At 35.5% G+C, this 20,925-nt stretch overlaps 1 protein-coding gene across 1 annotated transcript; it reads left to right on the top strand.

Moving 5' to 3' along the window:
* The first annotated feature begins 3,033 nt into the window (after positions 1–3,033).
* LOC147076983 (uncharacterized) lies at positions 3,034–13,651 on the top strand. The gene is made up of 2 exons (XM_085940589.1): positions 3,034–3,167; positions 5,508–13,651. The coding sequence occupies exon 2, from the start codon at positions 5,632–5,634 to the stop codon at positions 6,916–6,918; it is 1,287 nt and encodes a 428-aa protein (XP_085796715.1). The 5' UTR covers positions 3,034–3,167; positions 5,508–5,631; the 3' UTR covers positions 6,919–13,651.
* The last annotated feature ends 7,274 nt before the right edge of the window (positions 13,652–20,925 follow it).

Here is a 20,925-nt window from a genome sequence, read left to right as displayed (position 1 = left end):
TAAAGTGAGACATCTTCAAATAAACCTTCCTACGTTCCGCCTCATTAGAAGTGATCCTCTGAATGACCAGCTTCGTCTTGACCTTCTTGATGGTGGCGGTTTTCTTATTATTCTTCTTGATCAACTTCGGCATGTCTTGCGGAGAAACCCTCGTCAAACTGCAGATAGCTCTTATAACTTTTTCGCCGTCGTTCAAAGTGATAGGCACGCGGCACGTTTTCAATTTAAAATCATTACGTGCATAATTTTCTTGCTTTTTTATCGTTACGGTATTAAGCGGGGGCGGCATCACCCGAGGCTTCTGGATGACGGGACCCCGTATCCGCCTCAATTGACCGAGACGTATTATCATATTACCCAAATTGCAATTCGTACTTTTTAGCGTGTTGGCAAAACTAAATTTGCGAATGTTCCAAGCGTCGTATTCGTATTCCGTATCTTGTATCTGTGTCACTTTTAAAACTTTGGAATTGTAAGATAGTAAAGGATTCGAATCGGGGTCTGCATTCGGGTTTGATTGATTCAGCCAATCGCTCCCGTCCAATTCCACTTGTATAGTTTTACCGTCAGTCGTAGCGATTTTGACGCCCGACACTAATAACCCGCCATCCAATACGCCAGACTTTAACAAATCCGCCATCTTCGGATCAAATATCTGCAGTTTTGCATCTTCGACATATCCTCCGGATTTCGCCTTTTTTATTGCTTCGTACACCATTTTAGTAAGTTCAGATTTTTGTCTTTTAATAACTCTGGTATGCACCGTTCTGTAATGTTCCTTGTATTTAATTTTAGAAGTAAATTTATCACCGCATTCGCAAACTTTCGGATTTCTCTCGGAGAATTTCTTCGAACCGATATTTTTTCTATCTAAAAATTTCTTCATATCTACTTTTTTCCCAGTGTGCAATCTATTAAAACTTTCTTTCTCTTTAATATCGTTAACAATCTTTTCCGTTATACGTCCTTTATTTTTCTGCAAATGCATCATAATAGTTTTACTCATGGCTTCCAATTCGATTGTCACTTTTTTCAGTTTATATTTAGAATGCATCTTCAAATCTTTCCGACTCTCCACTACGGCAAACTTCTGACGTTTCTTCCTAATTCTCTTTACTCGTTTAGTTTCTTTCCGAGTGCTCAACGGGTCCATGGACAATTTAGCCGCCTCGATCAGCCGCCGCTTCAAATTGACTCTGTCATCTAAGCTCATCACCCGATTACTGTGCGCCGATTGCTTGTGCTTTGTTAACTCGTCGGAGGTGGCGAATTTCACCCCGCACGAACACAGATTCGGGTCGTTCCTAAAATGCATCTGGACATGCCTGTGAAACCTGCCCTCATGATGATTAGTGTGAGAACAGAGATGACATTTAAATCTCTTCTGTTTATTTATTTTACTCGCCAACGGTGCTTCTGTTTTATTATCATTTTCCAAACTCAAATCGATGGTTTCAATTGTTTTTTTCATTTGCATATATTTTCTTTTTGTAAGGCCGACTTTCAGTTGTTTTTTCAAATTCATTTTTATTTTCAAACTCGCAAGAGAGAGCCTCTTACTCTTACGAGCCTTTATTCTGTTTTCTGTATTTTTTCCAGTCTCTTCTACGGACATATCGATGTCATCTGTTTCGACAACTCTGTCTTGTTCGGAATTTATACTCTCCGTGTCAAGTTGAACACCTCCATCTATAAAAACCTGATGTAAATTATTACTGTCACGGTCATTTGATTCAATATCTTCATTTTCATCCAAACAAAAAATAGTTACTTCTACCATATTATCTTTGTCACCACTGCAAATGACATCCTTATCAACAGAAATTTCTTTGTTTATCCCAATGTCTTTATTTACTATATTGCTTTTATCTGCGAGACTTTCATCAAAATTTTCAACATCCTTCATTGGCATATCTTCATGCCTCTTCATTTTGTCGTTATCTTCAGATATTTCATTCTGAACATCTTCCTTTAGTCTATTATATTCAATGATACTTACATTATTTTGATCTGAGATATCTTCCATTGTAACACATTCTCTAGTATCACATATTTTATTAACACTGGTAACATCTGTATCACTTTTCATATTATTTTCATTTCCACTGTAATTCTCCATAGTAATACTTAATACCGTTATTTTGAATTTCGAATGTTGTTTTCCTAACACCAGTTTTATCAAAAAACCAAATGTCAATACTTTTTTTTAGGTTAAACGTTAAAGTGACTTTAAATCAACTGTATTGTTCGAATTTGGTCTAGAAAATATATTTCTTGTCTGTTTACATATGACTTTCATGGTATAATATAATATTATAAAGTCTTTTAGTCAATAAAAAGATGCAACTGAATATTAATTCAACATTTTCAATATGCATTGAAGATGAAAGCTTCGCTTAATTTCAACATCGTTAAATAAAATTTGATAGGTCACACCACTATAATTGACAACGTTTAATTCAAATATATTTTGTTTGCTTTAATTATTTGAATATTATTAATTGATGAGACGATAATAATAATATTAACACAGAAAATATTATTGGCTGTCAGTCTGTGTCAAAACAAGGTTGTCGTCTTGTGGTATTGCCAGCGTAAGCCGTAATTTAAGTTAAGTAAGTTTACGTAAGAATACTGAGTATTATGGAAATTTTTAAGGTAATCCACAGCCATGACGTATAAAAGACAACCCATTATTTTTTTATTTAGATTATTTATATTCTCAAAATTTAAACCAACGGGTATATTCTCATATTATGTAATAAGTTGTGCGATACAATATGCTGGAGATAAATGTTTTTTTATTGCAATATACCTATAAGAAACTTAAAAGTAAACCGAATGCCAGTTTGTATGAAATATTACTCACTGAGAGACAAGCTCATTTTAGGTAGGTAGGTAGGTATATAGTTATCACAGTGAGCTCCAAAAAATATGAGTTGATTCATCTCTTGGAGTTGTTTTACTAAAATATAATATTTTTTAAATAATAGAATATTCCACCATCTGGCAACACAGCACAATCATATGTGTGCGTGAAGTCGTTTGTTGTGGCGAGTCACTTTTATCTTTAATCTGGCAATTAAATTTAATCATCACGAAATTTAATTTAAACAACACGAATTGGATAAAGAAGAACATAATAAATGGCCGATTGTTATTTTAAGGTATTTATCGTTGAAAACTATCAATATATAGCGACATTATGAGCTTCATTCGATTCGCTCCACTAATTTGCAGTACCCACTAACCTTGCCCGTCATTCATTCTACACGAGTTTTTATCGAATTATTTCACTACAAACAACTCTAAAGTGACGTAAATTTGTTTATTAGTTCACGTACTTCTACTTCTCAATACAACATTGCGTGTATTTTGTGTGATTTCGTGTATTTTCCGTATTCTTTGTTGTTTTTTTTCTGTGCCGAACGATCACAGAGTAAAGGTAATTAGTGATTATTTACTACAGTTGGCTGGTTTTTGTGTTTTGTTTTAATGCCCAACGGTAAATAACGCCTTGGGTAGTCAATAGTCATTAGGAAAGCCGGCGTTTTTTTGTATCGCGCAGAAAATTGCCATTTATAAACTGTGTTAGCAATAATTGCATTTGAAGTTATTCTTGCACACCAAGATTTTGCAGATAATATTATTATTGATAGAGGCTAATAATTTTTGAGGTGCTGGATATTAATAGGAGTACACGTGACATAATATAAATATAAAATGAGGGTATTGGTGTCGCAGATGACTTTTATAACTTTCTTTTTAGACCAAACCCAACCTAACCTAACCAACCCCTACCTAACTTAACCTAACCCAACCTTAGTGTGTGATAATGATGCATCGAAATGTATGAAAATATCAAACTTTAAATTAACAATTATTGGATCGAAAAGCTTCTTCGCCGACAGAAAAAGGGATTTAATATCGTCACTGTTCTGGCAGAAGACACTAATTCGAAAAAATGACATATTGAGTTAGTTATACCAAATTGTTCCTTATTTCAAACTTTACCGTCTGGAAACCTTCTTAATAAACAAACAGTCTTTATTTTATAGTCATCCTTTTTACGATTACTTAATAAACTCACATGATAGACCATTTCAAACATTTTAAAAGCTTCAGAGTCAAATTACTCAAAACTAGTATTCTCCAGTTAGTGTGTTCTGCCAGAACAGAGACGATATAATTGTCTTCATTGGACTGTTTCTGTTTCTGCCAAAAAAATGATAAATGGTCATGCGGTCATCTGCGGCACTATAACCAAAATGAGTTGTAGACAGTATTTAAGAAGTTATAAGCGTTTTAAGTGCGAGATATATTGAGATGCATGTCGCTTACTATCACGTGACGTCACAGTAACCTACCGCTACGGGAAACAAGCGTGTAATGCTGTTTTTATTGGTGTTTAAACGATTAGACGATTTATTATACGCTTATCGAGTGTATTATTAGTGATAAGGTAGGGGTTTTTGAAGTTATACTTCTTTTGGCGCATTTGGGAAATCAGATCAGAGTGTATTTTTGGTGTGTGACATGTAGCACATAATTTATTTTTTCACACGAAAAAAAACGCACTCGATTGGATTCGAACCACCGGTTGTTCGGTTATCAGCCGAACGCACTACCTTTATGCCACAGTATGATACTGCAATCGTGACGATTTTACAGTATAATATTATAGTTTAGAATTGTTCCATTGCCTAGGCAGCGAATTTATTATTGTCGGCCATTTGCAATTCCTTACGTAAACCAACGATTAAACGTCAGAGTGACAGTTGGTACTTTAAAAATAAAAACAACGAGAAACGATTATATAAGTAATTTAGTAATATAAGTTAAAGTGTATGGAAATAAACCAACGGCGTTCCAATAAGCGGTCCTTTTTCTTGAGTGTGTAATTAAACAAGATAATTAAGAGCTAGTCAAAGAATCTAGTTTATCACAAGTTTTGTTTTTGTTTTGTTACGCCAAAGAAGTATAACTTCTAACGTGCGTACATAAGTACACAAACCGATTTTTTTACAAACACTTCAACTAGGTATTCATAATTTGCTTGTTATATTTTTTATTGTGATACTTGACTTGTTTTTACCTACTTTATTGTATTAATTTGCTATAGGTATAAGTTAGAGTATTCATTGTCAGTGTGTATTTGCCTTTTGGTGAGTGCACATAGTGCCTGAAGATGCCGAAGGGTGAAACCCGGGTCGCAAAAATGACTCAAATGAAATAGTACAAAACTTAAATCCATTAGAATTTAAATTCAAATTCTATTAAGTACCTTCGGACAATAGTATTAGGTAATATTACAATATTTTGTGTTGAACCTTGGTCTATGATGATGACTCAGTAACCGTGGGTTAATCATTAAAAATTTAAATGTACCAATCTCGGCTGATAATAACGATGTCATAATACCTACCGTAATAATTATAATGATGTAATGAGGAAACGTTTTCTTTGTTCAATTGATTTTTAACTATTGCGTTTCATTTTTGTTTCAGATGACCGGGTACTGACTGATTCTACATTGCTGATCGTTGCTTTATCAAAATTAAATTATTAGATTAATTTACAATGTCTTTCTATATTTTAGTATAGAAAAAAAAATATTAATTATATTCTAAGATGGATGAAAAAATCAATATTTCTGATAAGGAGAAATGCAGTGGAATCGACGTAGTTAACAGTAATATTATACTGAATGAATCTGTCGTCATGGCGACACTGGGTGTCATAGACAATAAACAAGACAATGCCTCCGCAAATGCAAGCCTACAAAAGTCTGATGTCACCGACTCGACGTTTTCCAGTATAGACAAAGAAAACAATTCGACGAATTTAAACGATAGCAATGCGTCTTCCGATAGTATTTTAAAAATCGATGTTTCTTCCAATAGTGATACAAAAAATGTGATACTGGATAATTCGGCCAATAAAAATGATGCAATCAACAATAATGCCAATGTGACCAATACGGCAATGTTAAATTCGACTGAGACAAAACAAATGAACGATAATGTTTCAAATATAAACAATGTTCAAGTAAAAATTATAAATCAGGATAATATTAAACTTCCTACAAACAGTGTAGATAATTCGGCCATTAGAAATGACGCAGAGAATTTAAAACAGATGAGGTCAACGAGTGTTCAAATTGTTCCGAATTCAAATATTAGAACAATTTCCGATTCTAATATTCAAACTGTTCCAAATCCGAATATTCGAACAGTTCCGAATTCAAATATTCAAATCGTTCCAAATGTTCAGACTGTACCGAATCCGAATATGCAACGTCCAAATATACAGCCGTTGAATTCTCTGCCTGGACAACCGATACGAAGCCCAGCTCCCCAACCGTTATCAAGAAATCCACCACTGATTCCAATAATCGGTTACGAAGTAATGGAAGAACGTGCCAGATTTACGATTTATAAACTGCGCGTCGACGACCCTCGTACCGCATTATCGTGGCTGGTCTTCAGGCGTTACACGGATTTCGTACGTCTGCATTCGAAGCTAAAATCACGTAGAAATATACTGTTTCCGCTGCCTGAAAAACGTCTGTTCAAAGACAACTTCGATCCTGCGTTTTTGGACAATCGTGCACGCGGCTTGCAGGCGTTTGTCAACGCCGTGATGAAAGCGCTGCCGAACGACACGTGTGTGAGAGAATTCTTCTGCTTGGACGAGCCGCCCCCGGCCGTTGGCGATTCGGAACCTGAGGCCCAGGCGCTTTTTGGCGTTCTAGAGGACACCGTGGGAGCCTTAAGAGACCAGATACGACAGAAGGAAGAAGCCCTCGAATACTTGCGTCGTAAAGTGTTCTATCTTGAAGAACGTTCAAGGAGCTGCGGGACTTGCAATCCTACAGTTGGCAGTCCTGATTCCTCAGGGTCCAGTAACGGTAGTTAGATGTTTTATGAACCAATGATTTTTTAACGCGTGATCAAGATAGTCATCCTAATCAGATTGTAATCCTCTCATGAATCATTTTATAGGTATCAGAAAATTATGCATTTATGGATCAAGCAATTCACTGTTACTTTGAGAGAGTTATGAATTATATGCCGTTACATCGATTGCATTTATATTTAAGAGAATTCTTGTAAAACTCATAAATCTTCTTCTTTCTTCCGCTACAACCCTATGTGGCCTTTGCTTCCGCCAGAATCTGCCTCCATCCAGGTCTGTCCGAAGCCGCTTCCAAATTAAATTCTTCATATTATATTTCGCCGTATGACAGTTTACTGTGAGCTGCTATCCCGGAAAGAGATGGCCGTTTAGCGTTTAGATCAATAAATGACGCGTTGTTCGTGGAGCATTGCAGACAGTAATGTTCCAATTTTATTAGATTCAATTTAATACTTAGGAGCACCTACTTGCTTCATTCACTGCTGACCAGTTAATTACCACATTTAAATATCATGTTAATTATATCTAATGGCCAACTACTGCAAACCGCCAGTCGCGTTGTTAGCACTAAAACAATATGATTGTAATTCTAATTTAGTTACCTTGTTTTGTTTTTTGAATTTGATCAAAATGCTATACAGCCGTCAGTTTCTGATACAAAATCTCTTTGTGAACTGTGATATGGCTAACTGTACATGTACAATTTTCCAGACACTAGCCGCGGATATGTATATTATTATATTATATGGCAGTATAGTAATTTTAGATAATATTGAAATAAATTTAAATATATGTGGCTAGAGGTCTGGACATCGATTACCGATTCGGAAGGTGTACTCCATACCCTGTTACGATTGAGGATTGCTTTGCGTAATGAGTATTTCTTTAACGGGAAAATGTTGCATATTATGATGAAGGATTCCCTTGCCCTACTGAACGTTGATTCTTTCGTTGGTGATTTTCTAATCCCAAGTGAATGAATGTCCCAAGTGTGGGGTGATATAGTGCCGAATGGTGATATGGCCTTATTTTTACGACAGTGTCTTTTGTGACTGATTTTTAAAATCAATGAAGGAATTGTTAAAATTATTATTAAGATAATTTGTTCGTCGATTTAAGTTATTTTAAATATTGTTATTTATTATTGAAACATTGTGAATTAGTTGTTTAAGTAGTTTTTATCGAATGACAACTGTTAATGGATCCATTAAATTAATTGCGCCCACGATGGCGAATCCAGAGTATGAGCCTGATAGGTTGAGCAAGTGGCTAACATACATTTCTCGTATAAACAAAAATCTGTTGAGTGATACAACCTCCGCTTGGTGGAGGCCCATATTGGCCTCGATCGAACATCAGTGGCAAAGGGTAGACTGTTAAAATCCTACAAATAAACAGTGCACACTAAACTTTGACAATCATACTTATTTGTTTTCATTGAACTAAGAATACAAATTGCAGATAGTGTTGGTTCATTTTTAAAAATCAATTATACCCTGCCTATATCAAACCATAATAGTATGCTATAAGCGATCCGACAAAAATAGTGCATACTTTTTCAGTCATAATTATTTGTTTTCGTTGAATTAAAAATACATAATACAGAAAAAAAAATTAAATGCATCAAGCCCTGTCTAAACCAAACAATATTCTTATATCTATAAGATATTATGATTAACTAATGGCATGATTTTGGATTAGTTAGTTAAATGACTATTATCTATTATGGCTTGGTTTACGCAGGGTTTAATTGAATTTTAGAAACTAACCAACTCTATCTACAATTTGTAGTCTTAGTTCAATGAAAACAAATATGTATGGGTGATAATGTTCAGATCTTAACAGCCAACCTCCACCCTTCACCACTGTCGATTATTATAAAAAGATAAAAGAAATTGAAATGTAGAATTTACTGAGAAAACGTGAATTCCATGCACGTAAAATCGGCATTTCGCTATTCGTACAATAAAGCAGTGTTATGGAGTTACGTAGCCGATCGTCTACAAATTTTCATACAAATTACTACACTGGAACTGCTATGAAAATTTTGATAGGGAAACCATTTGATAAGCGCCGGCTAGACGGCAGCGACTTGCCTGCACTTTTCGGTTTTTGCGAGCTACAGTTTTCCCGTCCACACTCACAGGCCTCTCGATACAAAGTGGTTTGCGCAGGTAAGCTTGTGGTTAAGCATGAGCGTCTAGCCGGCGCTATAAAGGAATAATTCAGTAGTTGTGAATATTTTAAACATTTAAATTCGTCTACGGTTGTGAGCCGAGTTGTGATATTGCCGTCATGTGACGTTCACTTGTTTTCGGTGCACGTAATAATTAATCATCGTCATTTAAACACAACGTGTTGTCTAAATTGTTCACTTTGCATTGTGAAAAGTTGTGTTCGCTCCCCCATCATTGTTACAATAATACAAGATTTTAAAAATAATTATACTATTGAATGTTGTGCTCGTTGCCGCATTCTCATGTGGCGATTTTTTGTTGAATATTCAATAAGCAATCGTAAAGAACGTTCCCACGTATAGATTCAAGTCGAGTTGTTGATCGCCTCGGTTACTTCAGGCAACTAGTTGGCTCGAACGATGATTTAAGGTCCTTTTAAACGTCAGTTCTTTAGTCTGTTCAGTCGAGGTTTCAGTTGCCAGGTCAGTTCGGAGTCAGCGTTATACGTTTACATAGTTTTTACCCACTAAAAATGAATATTATTTTTATAATAATTACTTTCTAAACATTTTTTTTTTTTTTTAGAATTATTAATAACCATGTCCTTGCTTTTTCGTACAAGGTGGTTTGTTAGTAATTTTGAACAATCACAAACAGCCAGGCTTTGAGAAAACATATTGGTTGGTGTAATGCAAATCAAAATTAGAAAAGTGGTGTTAAAAATATGACAATATACTAATTTACTTTGTCAATTTGACTGGCAACTCTAAAAATGGATTCGATTACTGATAGAAAATCCAAATCAGTTTAACGGACAGCTCGACGGAGACTGATTGGATAGCAAAACTGATTGTTTAAAAGCACTTTTACCGTTGAATCGGCAAAATAGACAGGAACTCATCTTCGTTCAATTGAATTTACAAGTTGATCAACTTTGGATTACAAAAATTAACACGTTCGAACGCAGCACAACTCTATCTGGTTTTTTATCGACTGCTTCAGTTGGTTGCTTGCGAAACTGTGCTGTCTTGAATTAAATGGCTGATATATATCGATCAGTCCTTTGTTTTTTGATTGTGTTACTATAGTATAATAATGTTAATATTAATAAATGAATTGTACCAATTATGAAATTATTTATTGTATAAAATATAATATTTAATAATTATTACTATACGTACTTCTCGGAACAGGTTACTTTGTCTATCAGTATAACTTTGAACCTGTGGCGACAGCGTGTGTGACAGCGGCAACTGCAAAAAATTAACAACAAAAGACGGTTGCCACTGTTGACAGAATTTATACGTTACAGTTACGGCTTTATACGTAGGAGGTGTCGATATACATTCATTTAGCCACGCTGGACTCTATTTTAAATGGTCTCACTGTCAAAAAGTTCAATTATCGTGACATTAAAACTTTCCAACCTAAGTTCGAATCGCAGTTATGGATCTGTTTTAGTGCCTGTTGTTTTTTCTCCGTGAAATATCTGTTGTAAAAGGGTAAATTACAATATTTTTTGTTCAGTGAAATAGTGAATATGAACCAAATTCAAATTGAAGTCATGTAAATGTTCTAGAACTTTCTGTTAAATAGCCTACCAATCTTCAATAAGCACCCTCCGCTTCTGGTATGGAGTCTTCGTCACTGATAGATTGATGGGTCGTTAACCGACAGATGGACAAAGATACCTGAATTGGAGAGTATCGTGAAATGATTACCAAAAAATGCCTTCTGATTGTTATATAAATGAAATAATATTGTATCATACGTTAAGTATAAGTTGAAGGTGTAAAAGAGAAAGATCCCGTTGATTATTTAAAGCAGCGGCGAAGGGTGGATGTAGGCTGTGGAGATTAGACGTCAATAGTGCACTCTAAACTTTGTTAGTCGTTCTTATTTGTTTTCATTGAACTAATAAAAATTGTAGAAGGTATTTGTTAGTTTTTAAAATTCAATGAAACCCTGTCTAAAGCAAATCATAATAGTAGAGATAGACTGACAAAAATAATGCACTCTTTGTCAGTCATACTTATTTGCTTTCATTGAACTTATAGCGCCTGTACACTATATGCCTATATACAATAGTGTGTATTTTAAAATATCGCGATAATAACTGTTTACACGCAAAAGTGCTGCCTCCAATCTCATTCTTGTGAGACGCTATGTTATCATCGTATGGTGCTATTTGACAGATTCAAACAGGCTCGGACATGTTCGTAGATATTCGGTAGACGTCAACATATTCTATGCAGTTTAGTTCATATTTCTTCCGGCAGGTTCGCCGCTATCGTTCTACTGCGCATGGGCACCGCCATGTAATTAACCATTATTGCGTGAAAATTCAGAAGCTTCTGCTTTGCAACTTGCACGATAATACCTGTTTACACATGTATTTTCTTGTTATGGCCGCGATAATACGTACCGTCAGCAGTAAATCCATGCACGTGTAAACGGGGTAAAAGAATACAAATTGCAGGTAATTTTTAAAGTTCGATAAAACCCTGCCTAGACCAAACCATAATAGATAAAAATTATCTAAAATTATGTATGATTTAATGGCATGATTTTAGATATCTATTATGATTTGGTTTAGGCAGGGCTTAATTGAATTTTAATAACTAACCAATACCATCCGCAATATGTATTGTTAGTTCAATGAAGACAAATACGTATGACTGGCAAAGTTTAGTATGCACTATTTATGTCGGATCTTAACAGCCTACATCCACCCTTTGCCACTGTCATCTGTAATAATATGTAAGAGGCAGATACCAGAGGAATTTGTTATTATTCTTCGACTTGGCAATAATTTTTAAACCAAAACACCACTGTTGACAATCCACACCTACGACCAAGACCTCCAGTGCCAATTTCTTGTATATCTGGATATGAGGCGTCTATTACCGAAACCCGTTCAGACCAAAGAGTTTATACTATAAATAGAAGGAGCCTTATAACGTTACTTCTATGACATTTGAAATTGTTTAGTAAACTAATGAAGGTTGGTTAAGACGGTAAACTCTACAAATATTATCATCGCTCGGAACATTGCAATTTTATTTTCTTACTCACTACGGCAGCCATTTTTTTTATTTGTGATTACTTATTCAAATGCGGTTAAAGATGTCTTGACACACATTTTACAAGATTTTTCAACTAAATGATAATACCCTGTTTACACTTGCTTCGATTTACTGTTGACAGTAGTATTATCGCGGCCATAACAAGAAAATGTATGGGTAAACATGTATTATCCTGCAGTTGCAAGCTTGCATGCATGAATCAAAAAAGTTTGGAAGCTTCTGAATTTTCCTGCGACAGTAGGGATGTTTTCCATCTGCGCCTGCGCAGTAGAACGATACTGGCGAACCTGCCGGCAAAAAAAAAGAACTATACTCATTTTGGAGTTAACCGATTTTGACTACCTGTAAAATGACAACATTGCGTCTCGCTTACTCTTGAAGAATGAGATTGGAGAGACAGTCAGTACTTTTACGTGTAAATAGGTTATTGCCACGATAGTTTAAAATACGCACTATTGCTGCCAGTAAATCCATGCACGTGTACAGGCGCTATAATGCTGATGTGTAGTATTATTGGCTGCTTATCTACTCATCATGATGCTTTACCATTTTTATACTCCTTGCAAATGAACCTGTAATGCGAAGTCACTTGTAGTTAACTTAATCGGTGGACCAGAGGTTCTTTTTTGTTTTAATTTCATACATTTATCTATGGAAGAAGGTTTTTTGTAAAGGAACATCTAAATATAGAAATTGTAATAGTTGAAGTATGCTATGGGCGATCGGACAAAAATAATGCACACTTTTTCAATCATACATATTTGTTTTCGTTGAATTAAGAATACTAATAATTACATACAGATGGTGTTGGTTATTTTTTATAAATTCATTAAGCCCTGCCGAACCAATTCTTCTATCTATAAAATGTCTAAAATTATGTGTTTTAATGGCATAATACTATTATCTACTATGGCTTGGATTAGGCAGGGTTTAATTGAATTTTAAAAACTAACAAACAATATCTACACATTGTAGTATTTATTCAATGAAAACAAATACGTTTGACTGACTAAATTTAGTGCGCACTATTTATGTCGGATCTTAACAGCCTACCTCCACCCTTCGCCACTGCCGAATAATGTTGTATACTAAAAATATTAAATTAGGAACGTATTAGTTTTTGGTAATAGACACCTCGTATTATAAAATGCTGACTCTGTTTTATCACCTCTGTGTCTGCAACCAATCAGTTCACTGTTAGTATGGACCGATGCGAGGTTCCAGACTTCAGTGGATTTTTACCGAATATAAATAAACAGAAATAATGTTTCCATTATATATGATATTAAGTTATATGTATTTTTCCTAAAAATATCTTTACCTGGGTATCAATTAACTGTTAATTTATATACATGTTTATATAAATAATAACAGACTTTAGGTACCTAACAACTAGTATATAAGCGATACATAACTACTATTTATATAATATTAATTTTATACTGAATAACTCATTAGTTTTTAATAAAAATATACCAATATTATATTAAAAAAAAAAAAAACAATTTGTTTTATTTTAAAGCCTCTCACACACTCTCTAGTGCACGGGTTCTCAATCTATGGGTCGTGACCTCAAAGGGAAATTGCTCACACAATTATTCTGGTGTGGTATGTATCATTCATACCCAAATGTGACGATGCTTGCCTTTCGAATTTTAGTTCCATTTGTGTCTACATATCTCTGCGAGAGTGGATTTTCAAATGAACATATATATTAAAAGTTGAGAATGACATGAGGTTGGCAAACTCACCCGCGAATTTTGAGGCTGGTTAATAACATGCATTTTCAACCATCGAATTGAATTAATTATTAAACATAATTAAAATTAAAATTATACTAAAAAAAAATATTTTCGTTTTTTTAATTAGGTACCTTATTAAAAATGCCATTTTCAATTGCATCGGGGTCGCGGGTCACATGGTTTTTATAGAAAGGGGTCGCCACTCGAAAAAGGTTGGGAACCTGTGGTCTAGCGGTCTCTGGCGATTATGGTTACCAGAAACCTGAAAGTGAGTGACCAACGGGGTTGTCTAGGGAATACAGAATTTATGGGAACTGAAATACCTAATGGCCTTCCGCTCATGAGAATACTCAAAAACGACGAAACTAAAATTTCAGCCAGTATTTAGGTAGCTAATGTTTTTCAATGGCCGCTCGCTCACGGCCTGACTGGAATCTCAAATCAAAAAGTTCGCAACTAAAGTGAAGAGACGCAATATGCTAGTCTCTCAGTTTCCAGTCCCCCATAAAACAGTCGTGCCAATATCAGTAGATTCGATGAAAAGTCATATTATTTTCATACCGAAATTGGTAGCACTGAACAAGCAATAACAAGTCAAGATGTGAAAAGTTAACGATGGGCGAAATTAGCGATTTTTAATTTAGAATTTGTGGCAGAAGTTGAGAAATACCCTGTATAATTATGGGCTGCCAGAATATTCCCGTAAAGATAATATGACGGTAAAAGCTTGGAATGAAGTAGGAAAGACAATGAGATTGTTAGGTTTCAGTATGGCCGTGTGCAAAGCATCAGTCCTTGGTCAGTTTATGAGTTCCATCAGCAATCAGTTTGTCGGATTCTAATTTTTCCACGAGCGAAAGGCCCAACAGGCAACCGATCTCGAGAGTGGAAGAATATGGGGTAAACTTAAACACGTGTCAAGAATACGTCACTCCTTAGTTCTGACAACTGCTCTCTGTTTATCCACTGACGCTCATTCAATATTGATGTATTTAAAGGTTGCAACACACTATTGAATGTCTATAATGTGTTTCATTTTCGTAGGATACTCACACATTCAAAACCCTGCTTCAAAATGTAGTGTAGGTATTGGGGTATAGCCTATCTGAATTCTATTTATTAATCTGTTCTGTGGGACTGTCATATTGATACCAGGTATCAGCAACGAAGGGTGGATGTAGGCTGTAGAGATCCGATATAAATAGTGCACACTAAACTTTGTCAGTCATACTTATTTGCTTTCATTGAACTAAGAATCCAATTTACAGATGGTGCTGGTTAGTTTTTAATTTATATATTTTTGTCTATGTAAGTATTGATGGTAAAACTCTTTGGTTCATTTAATTTTGCTTCACACAAGTGGAATTTGTCGAAGTCAGAAGATATCTATATTTGGCTACGTACTTTTTCCGGCATACGGGATACAAATGTGAACTCTGCCATCCTCGGTAATATTGACCTGTCTATCCATGATAAACTATCTTAGAAGCAGAACTAACCTGTCATTGGCAATACCAATTTGTTTCAGCAATTAATCAAATCACTTCAGATAAATTCCACCTACGTTGTTTTATAAATCCTTAAAATACGGTCTATTCAACTCATTCAGTGTACTTCCATATTATAAGTGCTTCATAACAATTAATAATTATTGTATTGACTAGAAAAACATACTAGGTGAGAGTGCCACCTGTCAGCAACATCTGTCAAACAATTATAAAAGTATCCTGTCATTTGTTTTCTTTCCCGATTGAAATAAACAATTCTTTATTTTCATGTCTAGCATATTTTTCAAATATAGATTTGGCATTTACGTATTTTCACCCACCTTCCGTCCGTCTTCATATGACGTCACACGATTTTTATTATTTTTAAGTTTGCGGGAGGGGGCAGGGTTAACAAAAACTAGCAAATGCCATTACCCCTGCCCACGGAATAGCAAACTTTTCCAGGTACATTCACCATACCCGGACACTTTGAGTTTAGCGATACACATCTGACCTAAGGGTGTTCATCTACGAGGTATTGCGAGCCGTCGCATCCACAAGTGATTATCAAATGTGCATGACTTAGCGGTCATAATTATTATTATTAGGATCATTAGTGTCCGTTTGTATCGTCCTCGCCGTCATGTCTTTAAGATATGCCGCATCTGGGTATTAAAGAAAACGTTATTTATTGTGATGTCGTACCTACATAATTACACTAATAATTATTCATAAACGACACACCCTTCCACTGACAAAGGCCTTGCGTGTCATAGAATACCGAGAGGAGTCGGGTCAGTCCGTTGAGAAGCAAATCATCCAGTTCCTGATCCTCAGCCATGTGGTCCTAACGAAAAATAAGAAGTAATTCTTCTTCTTTCAACCATGTCCGATCCTAATTTTTGTTTTTACGAGAAATGGATGTCAGCCACTTGCTCAACCTATTAGGTCCATACTCTGACTCATACACACAGTGACGTCCCGTGGGTGTGGGCAGATTGAGCGTCGCTTGGGGACGGCAAATCGAGGAGAATCATTTGGTTAATATATAAATAGCTACCTAAACTTAGTAATAACGAAAATGTCTTTCCATTAAATAATTCAGCATTCATAGATACCCGTGCACGGTCGATACAAAATACTGTATAAAGAAATGGGGCGACATTTTGGCGCTGCCCAGGGGCGGCATTTTGTCTAGGGACGTCACTGCACCAGCGCTCGAAATGAAAAAGTTTACGAACCGGAGCGCTCGACAAATTTTCTGAAGATATTTACATAGTTATGAAATCGTATGTGTATTTTATAAAAATAAGTGTGTCATATTTTCTATTATATGGCCTATCTAGCTCAGACGGTCAACATATTTTTTACACGAGACGAAGCGATAATTTTAAAAATTTCACGAGCCGGAACGGCGCTCCGGTGCGTTCCGTTCCATTTCGTACCCTGCACTGCACACAAATTGAAAAACAATATGTGTACTTGCCAGACCCAGAATCCGAACCTGGGACCTACGACGCTATAGGCCGACGCTTAAGGGGCCGCTGAAGAGCTCGACATTCAAATATAATTCAGTATGAAAAGGACCTCGGCGTCGTAACTACGTTAATTTAAATCGATCTTTTCGCAAAAAGCACTAATCATCGGAGATTTTATTTCAAGAACATTATTATTATTACTGATATTGTCTGCCGCGCGGAGCATTATTATTATTTTATGAACACCTGCGAGATGAAGCCGATCAGAAAACAGGGCTGTCAAAATAATATTAAGCATTAATATTTTTAAAATGTTAATTTCATCATAGTTTTTAATCAAACCTGTGCAAGTACGTACTGATAACTTGGGTGGATTTTGTAGCAAACATACTATTGATATATATACGGGTATATTAGTATTATAACCCAATTCAAATTGAACATAGGTTGATACTCAAATACTATTATAGTATGTTTATGATTTCGAGAAAATAATACGATGGTATAATTAATCCATATCAATTATTTGAAAACATTACATTCGCACTTTGCAAAGATAACATCAAAATGTGTATATACTTATCTAAATGACGAATGACATGCATGAGTGAGCACGGCTGAAAGCTTGGAAATGTGTTTTTTTCTATTTCAAAATCTTTTAATTGTGTATTATTTTATAAAAAATTCAATGCCAACTTCATATAACTAATAAAAAATACTGTTTGTTTCTACGAATAACAAAAGACAGGAAGGAAGATGTGTACAAATCACGGCAATCAGCCGGCAAATATGGCCGACAATGCGTGATACACAAACATAAAATACACAAAATTACAAACACATTCGAAATTCGCCGCACACGTACAGACCACGTGATATTTGTTTACGCAAAATCGTCGCTTTTCAAAATGGCGAATTTGATTGCCAGATTTTACTGCGATGAATCAGTATGTTCCTTCTTGTCTTTTTTTATTCGTAGGTTTGTTTACTATGTACACCGAGAAATTTCCATTTATAAAATCGGAAACGAATTTTAAAGAAGAGTTTTGGAATAGGTATAATGCAACCAAAACTGGAAAAAATTCTATCATGGGTGTTGACTTCCTGAATTAGTTAACCCCAGGTCCATGCCACTACGTGAACCACAGTGGATATTAAGCCATTTCTACACTGGCAACAAGTTGCTGGCAACCTCATTAAATTTTACGATGCTTACCATAATTGCTTAAGAAATTTTACGATAATCATCATAATTATCGTAAAATCTAACGAGGTTGCCAGCAACTTAACTTGTTGCCAGTGTGGACCCGGCATTAGATGCACAAAACTTAAATAATACATATTATAAATAAAAATTTAAAATTATAATTATTTATGATTTATGTCTTCGACAGCCCTGATGAAATAAATGTGAAATATGAGTCTGATCAGTCATAGAGCAAATTTATTGACACAAACAACTTTCACACGACCTTTTTATATTAACTAGTAGACCAGATATTATGGACCACATGTTAAAAAATCATATTTTCAATTCTCAAGGCCAATTCTGTAGAACGTCCTCTTAAATAATTTATATTTTTTCCATTTCTGGGGGCGGTCCAGATCCGAAAACCTACCCCCTTGTGTGCGCTCCTACTTCCACCTAGTAATATTAGCTATTAAAATAATATACAGCAAATAGGATAACGCCTTCAGAAGAAAAGTATGTTCCAGCAGTGTTGAAAAAGTGATAAATTTGATATTATGTCACAGTATTCGGGCAGTCAATTATCCCAGGAAGTTAATTAATATTGTAGGCGTGATATTTTTTAACACGGTCGCCCATGATCACGTTGACCGCACGTGCCAAATAATGCCGTTGTGTAACACAGTAAACACGATGTTTTATTTGATTCCAATGCATCCTATTAAAAACAAATAAGACGTGTTAACTTTGCTAATAATTATTATTATTGTAGATAACCAGTGATGTCCCGTGGGGGCAGGCAGATTGAGCGTCGCTTGGGGCGGCAGTTACTCGAAGGGCGGCAAATCGAGGAAAATTATTTGGAATATATAGAAATAGCTACCTAAATTTAGTATGTAATAACGAAAATATCTTTACATTAAAAAATGAGCTCACTGGTTTTGTCGGGTTCGCGATATCTAGTTTACTTCCTTCGACGTCCTTGGTGACCAGAAACGACACGTGCAGATTTGCGAATAATTAGTTTGATATTTTGTTAGTAACCATACAACACATTTCTTAGATATTGAACGCTTCAAAGGATGATAAAAATACTGTATAAAAAATGAGGAGGCATTTTGGCGCTGGTTAGGGGCGGCACACTATCTAGGGATGTCACTGTAGATAACCGCCTTGTTTATGGAATTTCTCCGAGTGTTATCCGTGTTAGTTTAGAGCAATAAATAAACGGAAACATATTGTGGACATTACAAATTTTACGTTTTACCGTGTTGATTACCTATTTAGAATAGTCTTGCTAGATTGTTTAATAATAGGTACCTACCTACTGGTATTTTTATTTTATTTTGGTTGTTCGAAGGATGGCGCTGTATCCGGTCATATCTTCCAGTGGAGGGTGGAGGTAGGCTGTTGAGATCCGACATATAAGACTAGAATGTGTAGACAATGTTTGTTAGTTTTTAAAATTCATTAAACCTGCCAAGCCATAGTAGAAATATTGTCAAAAAATATTCGTTTATTTATAAAATAGCTAAAATGATTTGAAATTTTAAATATTTATAGATAGAAGAATATTTTTTATCGATTATGGTTTGGTATAGGAAGAGCTGTATTATGTATTTCATGGCCCCCACATCCTGAAGAGGGCCCCAAGGTTTGAATCTTTGGCGAGCCCCCATCCCCAAATGGTATTCCGCGGAACTCCAAGGTTCCATGTAAAATAAATGGAATTCCGTTTCCGTATAATATGATTAGCGATGTTTGATTTTAAATAAATCCACTGAATTGTCAGCACCCAGCGTCATAATAATGTTTGATGAACAACTGATCACGACCCCCCTTTTGTGGTAGCAAAGTTATATGTGACCCTTCGCCATATTGGATAAATAGTGGTTTTTATTAGTCGGGAAACACGCTAAAAATAATTATAAAATAAAGTTCTACTAGTGAAATAACTCCGCAGGCGACTTTTTTCCTGTTATATCAACTTTGTGATGTGTGATCTCACTTAACTGGTTTGCCCACCACCACGCCGGGTCCCTCTTAAGCACGTGCCCCCAGGCTAAAGCCCTGTCAGCCCCCTTGTAGGGGCCATGTATATAACAGAACATGAATAAACAGAACGGTGACCAAACAGAACTATGACATTTCAAGAAAAATATAACAATTAATATGGGGGCCGACTTTACGATCGTGACTACGCAACGCGAAGATTGTGCAAATGACGTGTGCAGAACAAAACATAATTTGTCATAAAAAGTCAACATGCGTCCATTTAATGTTATGTTTATTGTTCTATTACTAATAATAATAATACTTATATTCATTGACATGTTTTCTTTTTCAAGTAAATGAGTAATGTTTTTTAGTCATCTTTACACGATTTAAGAATTAATTCCCCCGTCGCAATCACAAAACAAATTGACGTGTTCACAGCTCGACTTTCGCTCTCCGACTGCCAGCCAGTCCAAAATTTCGTCGCACCTATTTGCTGTTTCACTGAAGTACCGTCTTAATTGAACGTAAACAAATACCTAGGTACAGTAAAAACGAAACAATTATGCGGATGGTCGATAGTGTGCGTGCGTATGGGGAGTCGTAATAAATACCTGGCAGCCGATGACCGCGTATTCGTACTTATACGTACGCAATTACGCATACAATCGACGAACCGCATCATTGTTTCGTTTTTACTGTACCTAAGTGTGACTGAAAAAGTATGCACTATTTTATCGGATCGCCACTATTATGATTTGGGTATAGAAGCAAAGGCTATAATCTTGGAAAAATTGGCAAAATAACCTATGAATGCAGAAATATAGAGCTGCTCACTATGCACATGGTAAAA

Source organism: Rhyacophila brunnea, unplaced genomic scaffold, assembly GCF_057557595.1.
Source record: "Rhyacophila brunnea isolate RB1 unplaced genomic scaffold, BYU_Rbru_1.0 scaffold_13, whole genome shotgun sequence".
In the NCBI taxonomy this organism is placed as follows: Eukaryota; Metazoa; Arthropoda; class Insecta; order Trichoptera; family Rhyacophilidae; genus Rhyacophila; species Rhyacophila brunnea.
This window is presented reverse-complemented; position numbering and strand designations above follow the sequence as displayed.